At 38.2% G+C, this 14,979-nt stretch overlaps 1 protein-coding gene across 1 annotated transcript in view; it reads right to left on the bottom strand.

Moving 5' to 3' along the window:
- The window catches only part of MCCC1 (methylcrotonyl-CoA carboxylase subunit 1), a 60,915-nt gene that overhangs the window by 19,807 nt on the left and 26,129 nt on the right, over positions 1-14,979 (bottom strand). The window contains exons 9-11 of the mRNA XM_070583228.1: positions 13,161-13,272; positions 11,811-11,892; positions 2,935-3,062 (exon numbers count right to left, since the gene is read on the bottom strand). Of these exons, the coding sequence (XP_070439329.1) occupies positions 2,935-3,062; positions 11,811-11,892; positions 13,161-13,272 (322 nt within the window). The remainder of the gene's footprint in view (positions 1-2,934; positions 3,063-11,810; positions 11,893-13,160; positions 13,273-14,979) is intronic.

A 14,979-nucleotide genomic window follows, 5' to 3' on the forward strand; every position in this document is an offset into this window, starting at 1 on the left:
TATAATTTGGAAAACACTAACAGAGGACACGCTGTCACTCTTTCTCTTTACTCTCCCCTTCAGTTTTCTTCCAAAATGAGAAAATGATAAACTGAGAAAGCAAAAGATACAGAGAAAAAAAACTCTAAGTAACTTAGCACCACACTAAACTAAACAGGTAAGCGTAAAACAGAGGCAAAGTTTTCATCTCTTTAAATCTGTAAATGAGAAAAATCAGAAACCACAGCAGTTAAGAATGAAAGGAAAATGGACTAAATTGAGTGCCTTTATGGCATAGAGTTTCAAACCGTAGACTCTGTAGCCATTTTACCTGGGTTAAAATTCTGTCTCTCTGCTCACTCTGTTCTGGGCATACTCATACTCTGGGTAAGTTTCTTACTTTTGATGCTTCAGAGAAAAGTGCCTGGCATACAGTAAGCACTATATAAGTGTTGATATTGTCAGTGCTGTGGAGGCGATTCTGATTCCTAGAGACCCTGTGTGCAGGACAGGTGAACACTGCCTGCTGTTTTTGCATCATCCTTTTACCTTCCGGCTATATCAGACAATGCTCTGCTACTATTCACAGGGTTTTCATAGCCAATTTTTTTGCAAGTGGGTGGCCAGGTCCTCCTTCCTAGTCTGTCTACTCTGGAATCTCCACTGAAACCTGTCCACCATGGGTAACCCTGCTGGTATTTGAAATAACTGGTGGCATAGCTTTCTGCACCTCAACAACATGCAGCCGCCACAGTATGACAACGGACAAACAGATGGTGTGGTTTCCTGAATGGCAGCCTGGGCCGCAGTGGTGCAAGCGCCAAATCTTAACCACTAAATCACCAGGGCTGGCATGTAAGTGTTAGCTATTATCATTTCATTCTTATCTTTTATAATGAAATACTCTTCAATGTTTAATAAAGAATTCTGTTCTAATGAAAAAAAGGAAAAAGAATGACCATGAGTCCTCCTTCCAAAATGTGATCTTATTTCTGACTACATAGCCCCATTTCAACCCGGCTTATCTTTGCCTATCTATTTTCCTCTGCAGTTGGCTTCTATCTGAGCCCAGAAGAGACTAGCCCCAACTATACCTTTGGGTACTTGGAAATCTGTGCCATCTGAGTTCTCTTAAGGTTAGATATTGACTCTTTGGAACCTCTAGGCCTTTGACATTTTCACTAGCTTCCCCTGGACACTGCTAACCACAAGCATCTGCAGCCTGGATGCTCACACCATTCAGCGCACTCTCACTCTAGAAAGCGTGTGACTCCAGATGCAGGTCCTGGAGCTTGAACTCTTGACCCACCAAATGGCGAGATTCCCTGCTTTACCTCTGCTTGGAGTCTTGAACGCTACAAATGAGGTCCAGTGGTGTCCCTAAGCTTTAGAACCCCTCCCAAGACGATAAAGGCTCTTTCTCTTTCTAAAGAGCCTTCAAAGCTCTTACAAGTTCTTTTTCTTTCTTTATTTTTAAGATATGCTTTTTTGGTGAGGAAGATTGGCCCTGAGCTAACATCTGTTATCAATCTTCTTCTTTTTTTTTTCTTTTCTCCCCAAAGCCCTAATACATAGTTGTATATCCTAGTTGTAAGTCATTCTAGTTCTTTTGTCTGGGATGCCACGATAGCATGGTTTGATGAGCGGTGCTAGGTCCACGCCCAGGATCCGAACTGGCAAACCCCAGGCTGCCGAAGCAGAGCACATGAACTTAACCACCTGGCCATAGGGCTGGCCCCCTACAATTTCTTAAGTTGCAGAAATAAATGTCTGCTGGTTTCCCTAATGTTCAAAGGTTTCTCTTTCCTTAATCCTTAGTAAACTTTTATCATTCGTGATTTCAAAATTCCGGACTCTGCTTTAGAAAAAAGATCCTCCTTTCCCTTGAATTCTGGAAATACAAAAGCACTCTTTTCAAAACTTTCTAAATCCACTACAGTTTTCCTGACACTTACTAACACTTACTAGCCTGAAGTGCCTGGTTTTCATTAGCTCTCAAGGCTACAGAGGCCCAGAAGAATCTTATGGCTCAATTAAAAGCACCAATCATTCCCAAGGAACCAGCAAAAGGAACATCATATTATTGTCCACATAGAAGTTCTGAAAAGACAAAATTATCAAGATAATCAAGACTTTAGCATCACAACATGGAAAAAACAATTTAGATTCAGGGTATATAAAAAGCTAAGAATCCTACAGAGATCAAGAATATTCATATTACTTAAAATTCTTTTCATATTAGAAAAGGCTATAAAAGATATTGTTTTCACTACAGAGAACAAAACAGACTAAATTATTATTATTCATATTTGAAGGAGTATGCTTTGTGGAACTCTGGTTTAGGCCAGTGCTTCTCGATCTATAACAAAGGAACAGTTGTAGACTTAGACTTCTGTAAAACGCAGTGGACGGGCCACAGCGATGTCAAAAATGCTTTAAAAATTTCTACACGTTTACTCTGAACGGCTACATTTATCCCACCATGGGTCAGCAACAGGGCGTCAGTCAGCGCATGCACGTGGACCACTCTGCGGTCTAGACCATTCCCCTAGCTCTTCATTCCCAACTCCTCCTCAGCTCATTTCATGTTGGGTAGCATCTGTCCTGCCTCTAAAACCTAACGATGGCCTAGCCTAGAATGATGTGGCCTCATGCAGAGCACAAGGCTTCGGTGTTGAGACGATGTGGTCACAAGCAAGTCTCAGCGGCAGCAGCTCGCCTGCTGGCTGCCCCATGCCTAAGAGGAAATGACGGTAAGTGACAGATTAGGAGTCTGAGTCCATACAGTGACAATAACATCATAGCATCAAATGTAATGTCACCTTCAACCTTGCATTTCCTGTCCTCGTGACAATCACTAAGAATCGAACCCTCGTACAAAGTGATGCCTTCTTTTAGGAGGCCAGAAGGTAACATATCCTCAAGACTGATCTTTAACAGAAAAAATATTCCCACCCTAAGCTGCCACTCCACCAAGTCAGTTCCTGTGATCATTTCAGTAACAGGATGTTCCACTTGCAGCCTTGTATTCATCTCCATGAAGTAGAAATTGTGCTTTGAGTCCATAATAAATTCCACAGTTCCTAAAAGATAAAATACAACAGTCACGTTTCAATAACATATAATCAGTAGCAAATCAAAACCTTCCGAGATGTATCACATCAAGTTTTACTGCTGCTTTCATCCAATGGGAAACATTTTGCATTCCATGAAGAAAATATCTCACAGTTTGCAGCAGCAAATGATTCTCCGTCAAAAACAGGGAGCCACGTGAAATCTGGTCATAGGAAAGTTTATTTGGGGTTTTGAGCAAATGGTAAGCCCAGGTTAGGAGTCAGTCTCAGCTGTTGTAGCAGTGAGAACATGGCTCATCCATGTGTTACTGCTTCAGTGCACCACCATCCCTAGGAACCTCACACTGTGACAGCCCGTCTCACTCTAACCCTGTGGCGAAAAATACAACAGTTTCTGCCTGACTGTGGGTTCTTGGAAGTTTCCTTTAAAAGTCCTTTTGCTGGTTATCCACTGAAAGATTGCTTAGCAACTAAAGCTTATGTTAATGTCTTATCTACTGGCATTCTATTAAGCACTACATTTCCCTCAGCAATTTTTTTTTTGTGAGGGAGATTGGCCCTGAGCTAACATCTATGCCCATCTTCCTCTACTTTATATGTGGGATGCCACCACAGCATGGCTTGATGTGTGGTGTGTAGGCCTGCATCCAGGATCCGAACCGCAAACCCTGGGCCAATGAAGCAGAGCATGCAAACCCAACCATTATGCCACTGGGTCAGCCCCCCCTAGCTTTTTTAAGGCATAATTCCAGACAATAAAATATATTCATTTAAATTTTTTAATTAATTAATTTTTTTTTTGGAGGAAGATTAGCCCTGAGCCAACTACTACCAATCCTCCTCTTTTTGCTGAGGAAGACTGGCCCTGAGCTAACATCCATGCCCATCTTCCTCCACTTTAAATGTGGACGCCTACCACAGAATGGCTTTTGCCAAGCTGTGCCATGTCCACACCCGGGATCCGAACCAGTGAACCCCGAGCCACAGAGAAGCAGAATGTGCGAACTTAACCACAGTGCCACCAGGCCAGCCCCATATTCATTTTTAAAACACAGTTGTGTGTCACATAACTATGTTTTGGTCAACGATGGATTACACATACAATGGTGGTCCCATAAGATTAGTACCATATAGCCTAGGTATGTAGTAGGCTATACCATCTAGGTCTGTGTAAGTTCACTCAATCATGTTCACACAACAACGAAATTGCCTAACAATGTATTTCTTAGAATGTATCTCTGTCGTTAAACCACACATAACTGTAGAGGTGTGCTGAGTTTCAGCAATTAAACCTAGTCATATAACCACCACCACAATGAAAATACAGAACATTTCCACCATCCAAAATGTTCCCTTATTCCCTTTGGCAGTCAGTGCCTTCCCCAGGCTCCTGGCTCCAGGCAATCACTGGTCTGCTTTCTGTCACAGTTTTTTTCTAGAATGTCATATAAATGAAATCATGTAGTATGTAGTCTTTTGTGCCTGAGTTTTTTTCACTTAGCCTAAAGTTAGTTCCATATACAGGCATACTTTGGAGATATTGTGAGTTTGGTTCCAGGCCACTGTAATAAAGTGAATGTTGCAACAAAGCCACTCAAATGAATTTTTTTGTTTCCCAGTGCATATAAAAGTTACATCTACACTATACTGTAGTCTATTAAGAGTGTAACAGCGTTATGTCTTTAAAAAAAAGTACATGCCTTAATTAAAAAATACTTTATTGCTAAAAAATCCTAACCATCATCTGAGCCTTCAGTGAGTCATAATCTTTTTGCTGGTGGAAAGTCCTATAAAAAACCTCAATAACTATGAAGTGCAATAAAGTGAAGCATAATAAAATGGGGTATACCTGTGTAAGTGAGCAAAAGTGAGGCCATCTTGTTTTGCTAAATGGCCCCAGCCCCTCCTCGGTGACTACTCGCTGCTCTGCACGTACTCTAAAAAATTCACATGCTCTCCTAATTTATGGCCTTCTGCATACGTGTGTACTCCCTGATAGTTTGATAAATTAAAACTTTGCTCTATGAGTTTCTCTCGAGGAACAGGCTGACCACAGGTGGGAAACACACCTACAAGGCATCCATCACAGCTGACAGATGAATGGAACAATGTGATGCGTGGAGCCTGTCACGCCTGGAGACCAACATCCCTGGACCCCCTCCTTACTGCCCATTTCCCCTATATAACTGCCTCAAGATTCTGTAATCCTTTGAGACATTAGCTACCCATCTTCCACTTCGCCAGCTAGTCTAATTAAACTTCCTTTCTGGATCTAACTTGTTGTGAATAATCGGCTCAGACTGGGGTGAGCAGAGTGAGCCCACTGCTCCGCATTAACTGTAAGTTAAAACTGGTTTCAAACTGTGGGTCACAACTCATTAGTGGATTGTAAAAATTTAATGAAGACTCACAGATTCTGGGCCAGCATGTAAGAAGCTTAGAAGCTGTCATTCTGTCCTGACAAGTAAAAAGCTAAATAAATTGAAAAATCCACAACTCTTCTTAGATCCATCAGAGATGTAAGGTCATAGGGCAAATCACTGCTCCCAGAAGGTTAGAGACAGAGAGATGGATACAGAGATTCACCACTTACTAGGGCAGAAACCTGTAAGCAGAAACCTCAAGTAGAGTAGGAAAACCTGGACTGCAACTGACAAATTGGTGGAGGCTCAGTGTGGACAACTCGGAGTTCAAAACTCCAGTGGGACGCAGTCATAGGGAACCCTCCACGCTTCTGTGAGTTTCACCTCCAGGAGCTCTATTGCAGGTCCTCACAGTGAACACTGGAGAAAAGTCCCCTTTAGGTTCCAGCAGCAGGAGGATAAAAGGAACCATTTCAACTACACTAGAGTTCTGTTCTTCTTAACAAGATCTGTCCTTAAGAGAAACTATTTTACCAGAGACTAAACTACTGGGGTTTTATCAGAGACTAATTAACTTAATTGGGGAAAGGGAAATACACAACACCAGCCCCCTCTGGCCATCCTGTCCCACCTAAGTGGATAAATCAAAACCAAAACCAAACAAACTGAGAAGCATTAGTGAAGTTCACAGTTCAGGGCACAAGCTCACCAAAAGATTCAGACCTAAGCATAGGACTATAGTATACTTCCCCTCCCCCAAAACTAACCACTGCATTATCAAAGACCTGTTTACCACAGTTCCTTTTACCCAGTACAGCATGTCTGGCTATCAAGAAAAAACTAGAAGGCAGACTCAAAAGCAAAACACATGGATGGAAGAGACTGAAAAAGAATCCGAATCAGACTCAGATATGACAGGAATGTTGGAATTATCAGACTAGGAACTTAAAAAGACTTTGATTAATATGCTAAGCACTTTAATGGTAAAAGTAGTCAACATGCAAGAACAGATGGATAATGTAAAGCAAACAGATGGAAATTCTAAGAAAGAATCAAAAAGAAATGCTAGAGATGAAAAACACTGTAACAGAAATGAAGAATGTCTTTGATGGGCTCATTAGTAGACTGATATGGCTAAGGAAAGAATCGCTGAGCTTGAGGATATGACAATAGGAACCTGCAAAACTAAAAGCAAAGAGAAAAAAGACTGAAAAAACCCAGAACAGAATAGCCAAGAACTATGGGACTAGAAACGGTGTTACAAATACATGACAGGAATACTAGAAAAAGAAGAAAGAAAGGAACAGAAGCAAATATTTGAAGCAATAATGACTGATAATTTCCCCAAATTAATGCCAGTCACCAAACCACAGACCCAGGAAGCTCAGAGGACACTAAGCAGGATAACTGCCAGAAAAATCCCTCAGGCATCTCATTTTCAAAGTACAGAAAATCAAAAATAAAGAAAAAATACTGAAAGAAGCCAAAGGATAAAACCCATATTACCTATAAAGGACAAAAGGCAAGAGTTGTATCTGCCTTCTTCTCAGAAACCATGCAAACAAGAACAGTGGAATGAACTGAGCAAAAAAAATCAACCTAGAATTCTGTACCTTTGGGTGAAATTATCCTTCCAAAGAAAAGGAGAAATAAAGAGTGTCCCAGATAAACAAAAATTGAGAGATTTTGTTGGCAATAGACCTGCCTTGCAAGAAATGTTAAAAAAAGTTCTTTAGAGAGAAGGATAATGATAGAAGGTCAATACTCCAAGAAGACATAACATCTTTAATGTGCATGCAACTAATCACAGAATGTCAAACTACATGAGGTTAAAAATTGAGAGATGCAAGGATAAACAGATGAATCCACTAATAAGGTTGGAGACTTTAACACCCTCTATCAGAAACAGACAAATCCAGCAGGCAGAAAATTAGTAAGAACATAATTGAACTCAATAGCACCATTAATAAACTGGATATAATCGACATCTATGAACTACTTCATCAAACAGCTGCAGATTACATATTCTGAAGCTCACATGGAACATTCACCAAGACAGACCACATTCAGGGTGATAAAATACATCATAAAAAATTTAAAAGACTAGATATCATACAATTTCTGCTCTCAGACCACAATTAAACTAAAAATCAACAAATTGAACAATAAATCAATAATAGAAAGACAGCTGGGAAAAAACCTCAAAATACTTGTAGATTCAACACACTACTAAATAATACAAGGGTCACAGAAGAAATTGCAAGAGAATTTAAAAAAATATTTTAAACTGAATGAAAATAGAAACACAACTTATCAAAATTTGTGGGATGCATTGAAAGCAGTGCTTAGAGGAAAATTCAGAGCATTGAATCCACATATTTGAAGAGACGAAAGATCTAAAATTAACCTAAGCTTCCATTTTAGGAAACTAGAAAAACAAGATCAAATTAATTCCAAAGTAAGCATAAGAAAACAATAGAGTAGAAATCCATGAAATTGAAAACAGGAAATCAATAGAGAAAATCAATAAAACCAAAATTCGGGGCCGTGGCACAGCAGTTAAATTCGCACGTTCTCCTTTGGCGGCCCAGGGTTCACTGGTTTGGATCCTGGGTGTGCCCCTATGCATCGCTTGTTAACCCATGCTGTGGCAGGCATCCCGTATATAAAGTAGAGGAAGATGGGCATGGATGCTAGCTCAGGGTCAGTCTTCCTCAGCAAAAAGAGGACAATTGACAGCAGATGTTAGTTCAGGGCTAATCTTCCTCAAAAAAAAACAAAAACAAAAATGGAAACCCAAAAGTCAGTTCTTTGAAAAGGTCAATAAAATTGATAAGCCTCTAGCCAGACTGTTTAAGAAAATAAAAGAGAGAAGACACAAATTACTAAGAGTAGAATTGAAAGAAAGGACATCACTATAGATCTTATGGACATTAAAAGGACAATAAAGGAATATTATGAACAACTCAATGCCCACAAATTTGATAGCCTAGATAAAATGGACCAATTCTTTGAAAGACACAATCTGCCAAAACTGAGACAAGAAGAAACAGACAATCTGAATAGGTCTATATCTATTTACAAAATTGAATTAATCGTTAATAACCTCCAAAACAGAAAGCAGCACGCACAGATTGGTTCACTGGTGCATTCCACCAAACATTGAAGGTAGAATTTATACCAATTCTCTACAATCTCTTCCAGAAGAGAGAAGACAGAATACTTCCTAACTCATTCTATGAGGCTAGCATTACCTTAATATCAAAAGCAAAGACATTACAAGAAAGAAAACTACAGACCAATAAGTCTTATGAACATAGATGCAATAATCTTCAACGAAATTTTAGCAAATCGAATCCAACAATGTATAAAAAGAATTATATATCATGACCAAGTGGGATTTATCTCAGGTATGCAAGGCTGATTCAACATTTGAAAATCAGTTAATGTAATCCACCACATCAACAAGCTAAAAGGAATCATGTGGTCATATCAATAAAGGAAGAAAAAGCATTTGATGACATCCAATACCCAATTATAATAAAAACTCTCAACAAACTAGGAATAGAGGGCAACTTCCTCAACTTGATAAAGAAGATTTACAAAAACCTACAGCTAAACATCATACTTAATGGTGAGAAACTAGCTTTCACACTAAGACTAGAAACAAGGCAAGGATGCCCACTCTCACCACTCTTTTTCAACATTGTACTAGAAATCACAGCTAATGCAATAAGACAAGAAAAGGAAATAAAAGGTATAGTTTGAGAAGGAAGATATAAAAGTGTTCACAGATGACTTGATCATCTATGCAGAAATTCCAAAAGAATTGACAAACTCATGGAACTAAGAAGTGATCATATCAAGGTCGCAGGATACAAGGTTAATATACAAGAGTCAATTGGTTTCTGTACCAATGATGAATAGGTAGAATTTGAAATTAAAAACAATATCATTTACATTAGCACTCCCCCAAATGAAACAGATCTAAATCTAACAAAATACATATAAGATCTATATGAGGAAACTACAAAACTCTCTAATGAAAGAAGTCAAAGAACTACATAAATGGAAAGATATTCCATGTTCATGGATAAGAAGACTCAACATTGTCAAGATGTCAGTTATTCCCAACCTGTTCTATAGATTCAATACAATCTCAATCAAAATACCAGCAAGTTATTTTGTTGATATCACAAACTGTACGGAGAGGCAAAAGATCCAGAATAGCCAACTCAATATTGAAGGAGAATAACAAAGCTGAAGGACTGATACCACCCGACTTCAAGACTTATTCTAAAGCTACAGTAATCAAAACAATGAAGTACTTGTGAAAGAAGAGACATATAGATCAATGGAAAAGAGTAGAGAGCCCAGAAATAGACCTACATAAATATAGTCAACTGATCTTTGACAAAGGAGCAAAGGCAACACAATGGAGCAAAAATAGTCTTTTCAATAAACGGTGCTGGAACAACTGGACATCTACGTGAAAAAAAATGAATCTAGACACACACCTTACACCCTTCACAAAAATTAACTCAAAATGGATCATAGACATAAATGTAAAACGCAAAACAATAAAACTCCTAGAAGATAGGAGAAAATCTAGATAATCTTGGGTGTGGTGATGTCTTTTCAGGTACAACTGCAAAGGCATGATCCATGAAAGAAATAATTGAGGGGCTGGCCCCGTGGCCGAGTGGTTAAGTTCACGCGCTCCGCTGCAGGCAGCCCAGTGTCTCGTTGGTTCGAATCCTGGGCGCGGACATGGCACTGCTCATCAGACCACGCTGAGGCAGCGTCCCACATGCGACAACTAGAAGAACCCACAACGAAGAATATACAACTATGTACCAGGGGGCTTTGGGGAGAAAAAGGAAATAATAAAATCTTTAAAAAAAAAAAAAGAAATAATTGATAAGAAGGACTTCATTAAAATTAAAAACTGCTCTGCAAAGACAATGCCAAGAGAATGAGAAGACAAGCCACAAACTGGGAGCAAATATTAGCAAAAGCCACATTTGATAAAGGAGTGTTATCCAAAATATATGAGAACTCTTAAAACAACAAGAAAACAAATAACCCAGTTTAAAAATCGGCAAAATATCTGAACAGACACCTCACCAAAGAAGATATACAGATGGCAAGTAAGCATATGTGAAAATGCTCCACATCTTATGTTATCAGGGAAATGCAAATTAAAACAACAAAGAGATACCACTACGTACCTATTAGAATAGCCAAAATCTGGAACAGTGACAACACCAAATGCTGGTGATGATGTGGAGCAAGAGGAACTCTCATACATTGCTGGTGGGAATGCAAAATAGTACAGCCACTTTGGAAGACAGTTTGGCAGCTGCTTACAAAGCTAAACATACTCTTACCATATTATTTAATAATCATGCTTTTTGGTGTTTACCCAAATGAACTGAAACTATGTCCAAACAAAACCCTGCACACAGACGTTCACAGCAGCTTTACTTATAACTGCCACTCTTGGAAGCAATCAAGATGTCCTTTGGTAGGTGAAAGGATAAATAAACTGTGTTACACCCGGACAATGAAATATTATTCTGCACTAAACAGAAATGAGCTATTGAGCCAAAAAGACATGGAGGAAACAAATGCATATTACTAAGTGAAAGAAGGCAATCATAAAAGGCTGCATACTGTATGATTCCAAGTATACAACAATCCGGAAAAGGCAAAACTCTGGAGGCGATAACAAGATTAGTGGCTGTCAGGGGCTGGAGGCAGGGAGGGATGAGGAGCAGGGCACAGAGGATATTTAGGGCAGTGAAAGTATTCTGTACGATACTACAAAGGTGGATACGTGTCATTATATATTTGTCCAAACTCACAGAACGCACAACATCAGGAGTGAACCCTAATGTAAACTGTGGACTCTGGATCTTAAAGATGTGTCAGTATATGCTCATCGATTGTAACAAATGTGCCACTCTGCTGTGGGATGTTGATAGTGGGGGAGGCTGTGTGTGTGGGTCAGGGGGTATGGGAACTTTCTGTCCTTTCTGCTCAATTTCACTGTGAACTTAAAACTGCTCAAAAAAATTAAAGTTGATTAATTTAAAAAAATGCAAAAAAGTCATTTTTGTGATTTTATTTTAAAATAGGATAGAAAATATCAAATAGCTTTACACATAGAGTAAATAGTGTTTAGCGAAATTTTTTTGTCAAATACACATGCATATGAACACAAACATTTATGTGTATATACTGGATCTCAATGTAAAATGTATTTCTTAATGTGGATCTGGTCAAAAGTATTTGAAAGCCAACGATTTAAAAGCTATATATTTCTTTTGCCTTCTGAAACATAAATAAATGATTATTTCTTCTCCCCTATAAGACGCACATCTTAACATACCTGCTCCAACATAGTTTACAGCTTTAGCAGCTCTGACTGCAGCTTCTCCAAGCTTTTTTCTTACTTCAGGTCTAATACCAGGCTATGAAAAAATATTTCAAATAAATTTCCATTAGTACTTTGCCCTACTAGAAGTTTCCATTAAGATCCAACATTACATTTCTATGTATCAAATATCGCGTTAAAGAGATAACAAAGATAAAAAGCTAATGTTACACATTTCATCAAGAAATACTGTCTATACCACAGTTCAACCGTTCCTATACCAAAGTTTAACGGTCCTGTTAGTAATTTCTATAAATTACGATAGTACTCAGCATAATGACATCTTTGTCCTTTGTACCTACATAACAACTTTCATGACTTTATGTCCACTTAAAATTACACGTATCAATATGAAAACTTCGAATGATCCCTATTTTGTTTCAAGATGATAAAGCAATCTGGGTATGTGCCCAATAATTATCCTGAAATTAATGACAAACCTTGAGATTCTAAGTTAATAAAAATGGTTCATAAACAAAAATGTTTATCAGTAAGTAGGCAAAACTTTTAACATTTTAAAACAGTACACTACAGATATATATTTAAGCAATCACTGCCTGAAAATAAGACTTCACTGAAATTATTATTGACATTTACTTCAAAGGGCACAAGATACTCTGTGACAGAAATTAAATTTTGAATACAGTACGAGAATAACAAATGAATTAACTAGAAACCTCTGATGTTGTAGAAATACATATTGAAAAAAACACGTATATAACCTTGGACAAGAAAGAAGCCTGTGGCAGCAGCAGGTTGTAAAGAAATGTAAATCCAAACAGGTAATCCTAGGAGTAGGTCTTGACCCAGATAACAACCTAAACCAAACAAGACGTAGGCTCGAAGAGATGTAGACAGTTAATTCATAACCTCTAAGGCAGGAAGATGACTCATCTATCTTAGGAACACTTGAAACAGCAGTTAAAACAAGAGTCTCCTTCATAAAAGATCATTCCAGATCATTCCATTCCCCAAACATTCTAGTTAACTACAACTTAAAATCTGCATGGAAACACTATACAGCTGCTCACTTTAAGTTGGATACTTGGATCAGAGTAGATTTTCCCAGATACCACCCAGAAGGACCATGGCCCTGCTGTGTCTTCTGTATGGCAGCCCCAGAATATCACTCCCGTTCTCATTCCCAACACTGAGCGAGGCCTCATCATGACGCTACCACTGGGACCACGTCTGTTCAGCAGGACTTTGGGGGTGACCACAGCTTCAGAGATTTCTGATGTGAAAGTCAGAGTGACTGAGGTTTACACTATAGAGAAGCTTCAAATTTCTTTACAAGGACCTTACCCCTGGGGCCTCCTCAATGATCTTCTGATGTCTCCTCTGGACGCTACAGTCTCTTTCAAACAAGTGCACAGCATTGCCATGGTGGTCGCCAAACACCTGGACTTCCACATGCCTATTTTAAAACCCAGCGAAAACGTTTCCATTTGTAGGATGAACAGTCAAGAAAAAACATTTGTATCAATGAAATGACTGGGAAATAAGAAGAGTAAAAACATAGGAGACCACATTTATGACCTCAGAGTAGGGGCAAGTCACGCGTACAAACTGTCAAGGAAAAGACTGATAAATCTGACTACGTCAAAATTACAAATTATATTCATATTTCATGTATCCTTAAAAAGCCAATGAAAACTTTTTTTTATGACCAGAGGATTTTGAAAAATCAACTCTTACGGTCAGATTTTATAAACTAAGGCAGACTGGAAATTACTCATCCACAACAAAGTTAAGAAATGATATAGATCATTAGTTTTTAAAGAATATATTAACGTTAAATCATGAAAAATAAAAAAGGCACTTAATGTTGAGGATATAATAGTAAAATTTTGAGAAATCATATTAATAGTGAATGCACATAACACTTATGAAAATAAGGGTTCCACAGACCATTTGGTGAACACAAAGCATTCTTCTCAGTAGGTTTATTGTGATATGTTTACCTCAAGTATTCATCACCATAATATAAAAACGACTGGTCAGCACATGTTTTTTCTGATGATTTTTTAAAATAAAAACTGTCAAACATAGAAGACACAAAAACAAAACAGGAAGTCTTGTAAATGTGCTGTTTCAGCACAACGGCTCATTTCTGTTCGTTTTTCTTCACCTCATGAAGTACTTCATTAAACCACTTGAAAGAACTTATTTTCTCGATATACCACTCCCACTGAATGTCCCATTTTTAAATTTTCCAACCTGTCCAACACTTTCTCTTGACAAAATAATAGGAGCTGATTTCTTCCTTTTGGATTTGTCTTCTCGATCTTTCCTCCTCTTTTTATTTATCCTTAAGCTATCATCACCAAAAACAGTTTTGCTGTTATTATTTTGAACAAACTGTCAGCTGTGAGATCACATAAGAATAAGAAAAATAAGAGATTTTATTTTACCTTCATTTATTCCTTCTCTAACGCTCTTCTTTTCTTCATGGAGATTCAAGGTTCCAATCTGTGTAATTTTCCTCCTCTCTGAAGAACGTCTGTTAGCAGATTTTGCAAGGCAAGTCTACCGGTGACAAATTCCCTTAATTTTCATTTGTCTGAAGAAGTCTTTATTGCTCCTTCATGTTTTAAGAATAATTTCATTGGATACAAAATTCTAGATTGGAGGGTTTTTTTTCTTTCAACACTATAAATATTTCACTCCACTCTATTTTTGCTTATCTGATCTATTTCTTATCCTTGTTCCTCTGTTGGCAGTGTTTTTCCTCTGTGGGTTTTTTCAAGATTTTCTATTTGTCTTTGGTTTCCTACAGTTTGAATATGAGTCAAAACATTTTTTTGTATTTATCCTGCTTGGTGTCTTCTGAGCTTCTTGGTTCTATGGTTTGGTGTTTGTCACTGATTTTGGAAAACTTTTGGCATTATTACTTGAAATATTTCTCCTGCTCCTTTCTCTTTTTCTTCTCTTTGTAGTATTCAAATACACATACATTACACCTTTTAAAATTGTCCCACACTTCTTGGATACTCTGTTCTGTTTGCTTTCATTCTTACCGCATTTCAATTTGGGAAGTTTCCATTGACATATGTTCCAGGTCACTGACTCTTTCCTCAGCTGTGTCCAGTCTCCTGATGAGTCCATCAAATGCATTCTTCAT

Source organism: Equus przewalskii, chromosome 18 (assembly GCF_037783145.1).
Source record: "Equus przewalskii isolate Varuska chromosome 18, EquPr2, whole genome shotgun sequence".
Classification (NCBI taxonomy): domain Eukaryota; kingdom Metazoa; phylum Chordata; class Mammalia; order Perissodactyla; family Equidae; genus Equus; species Equus przewalskii.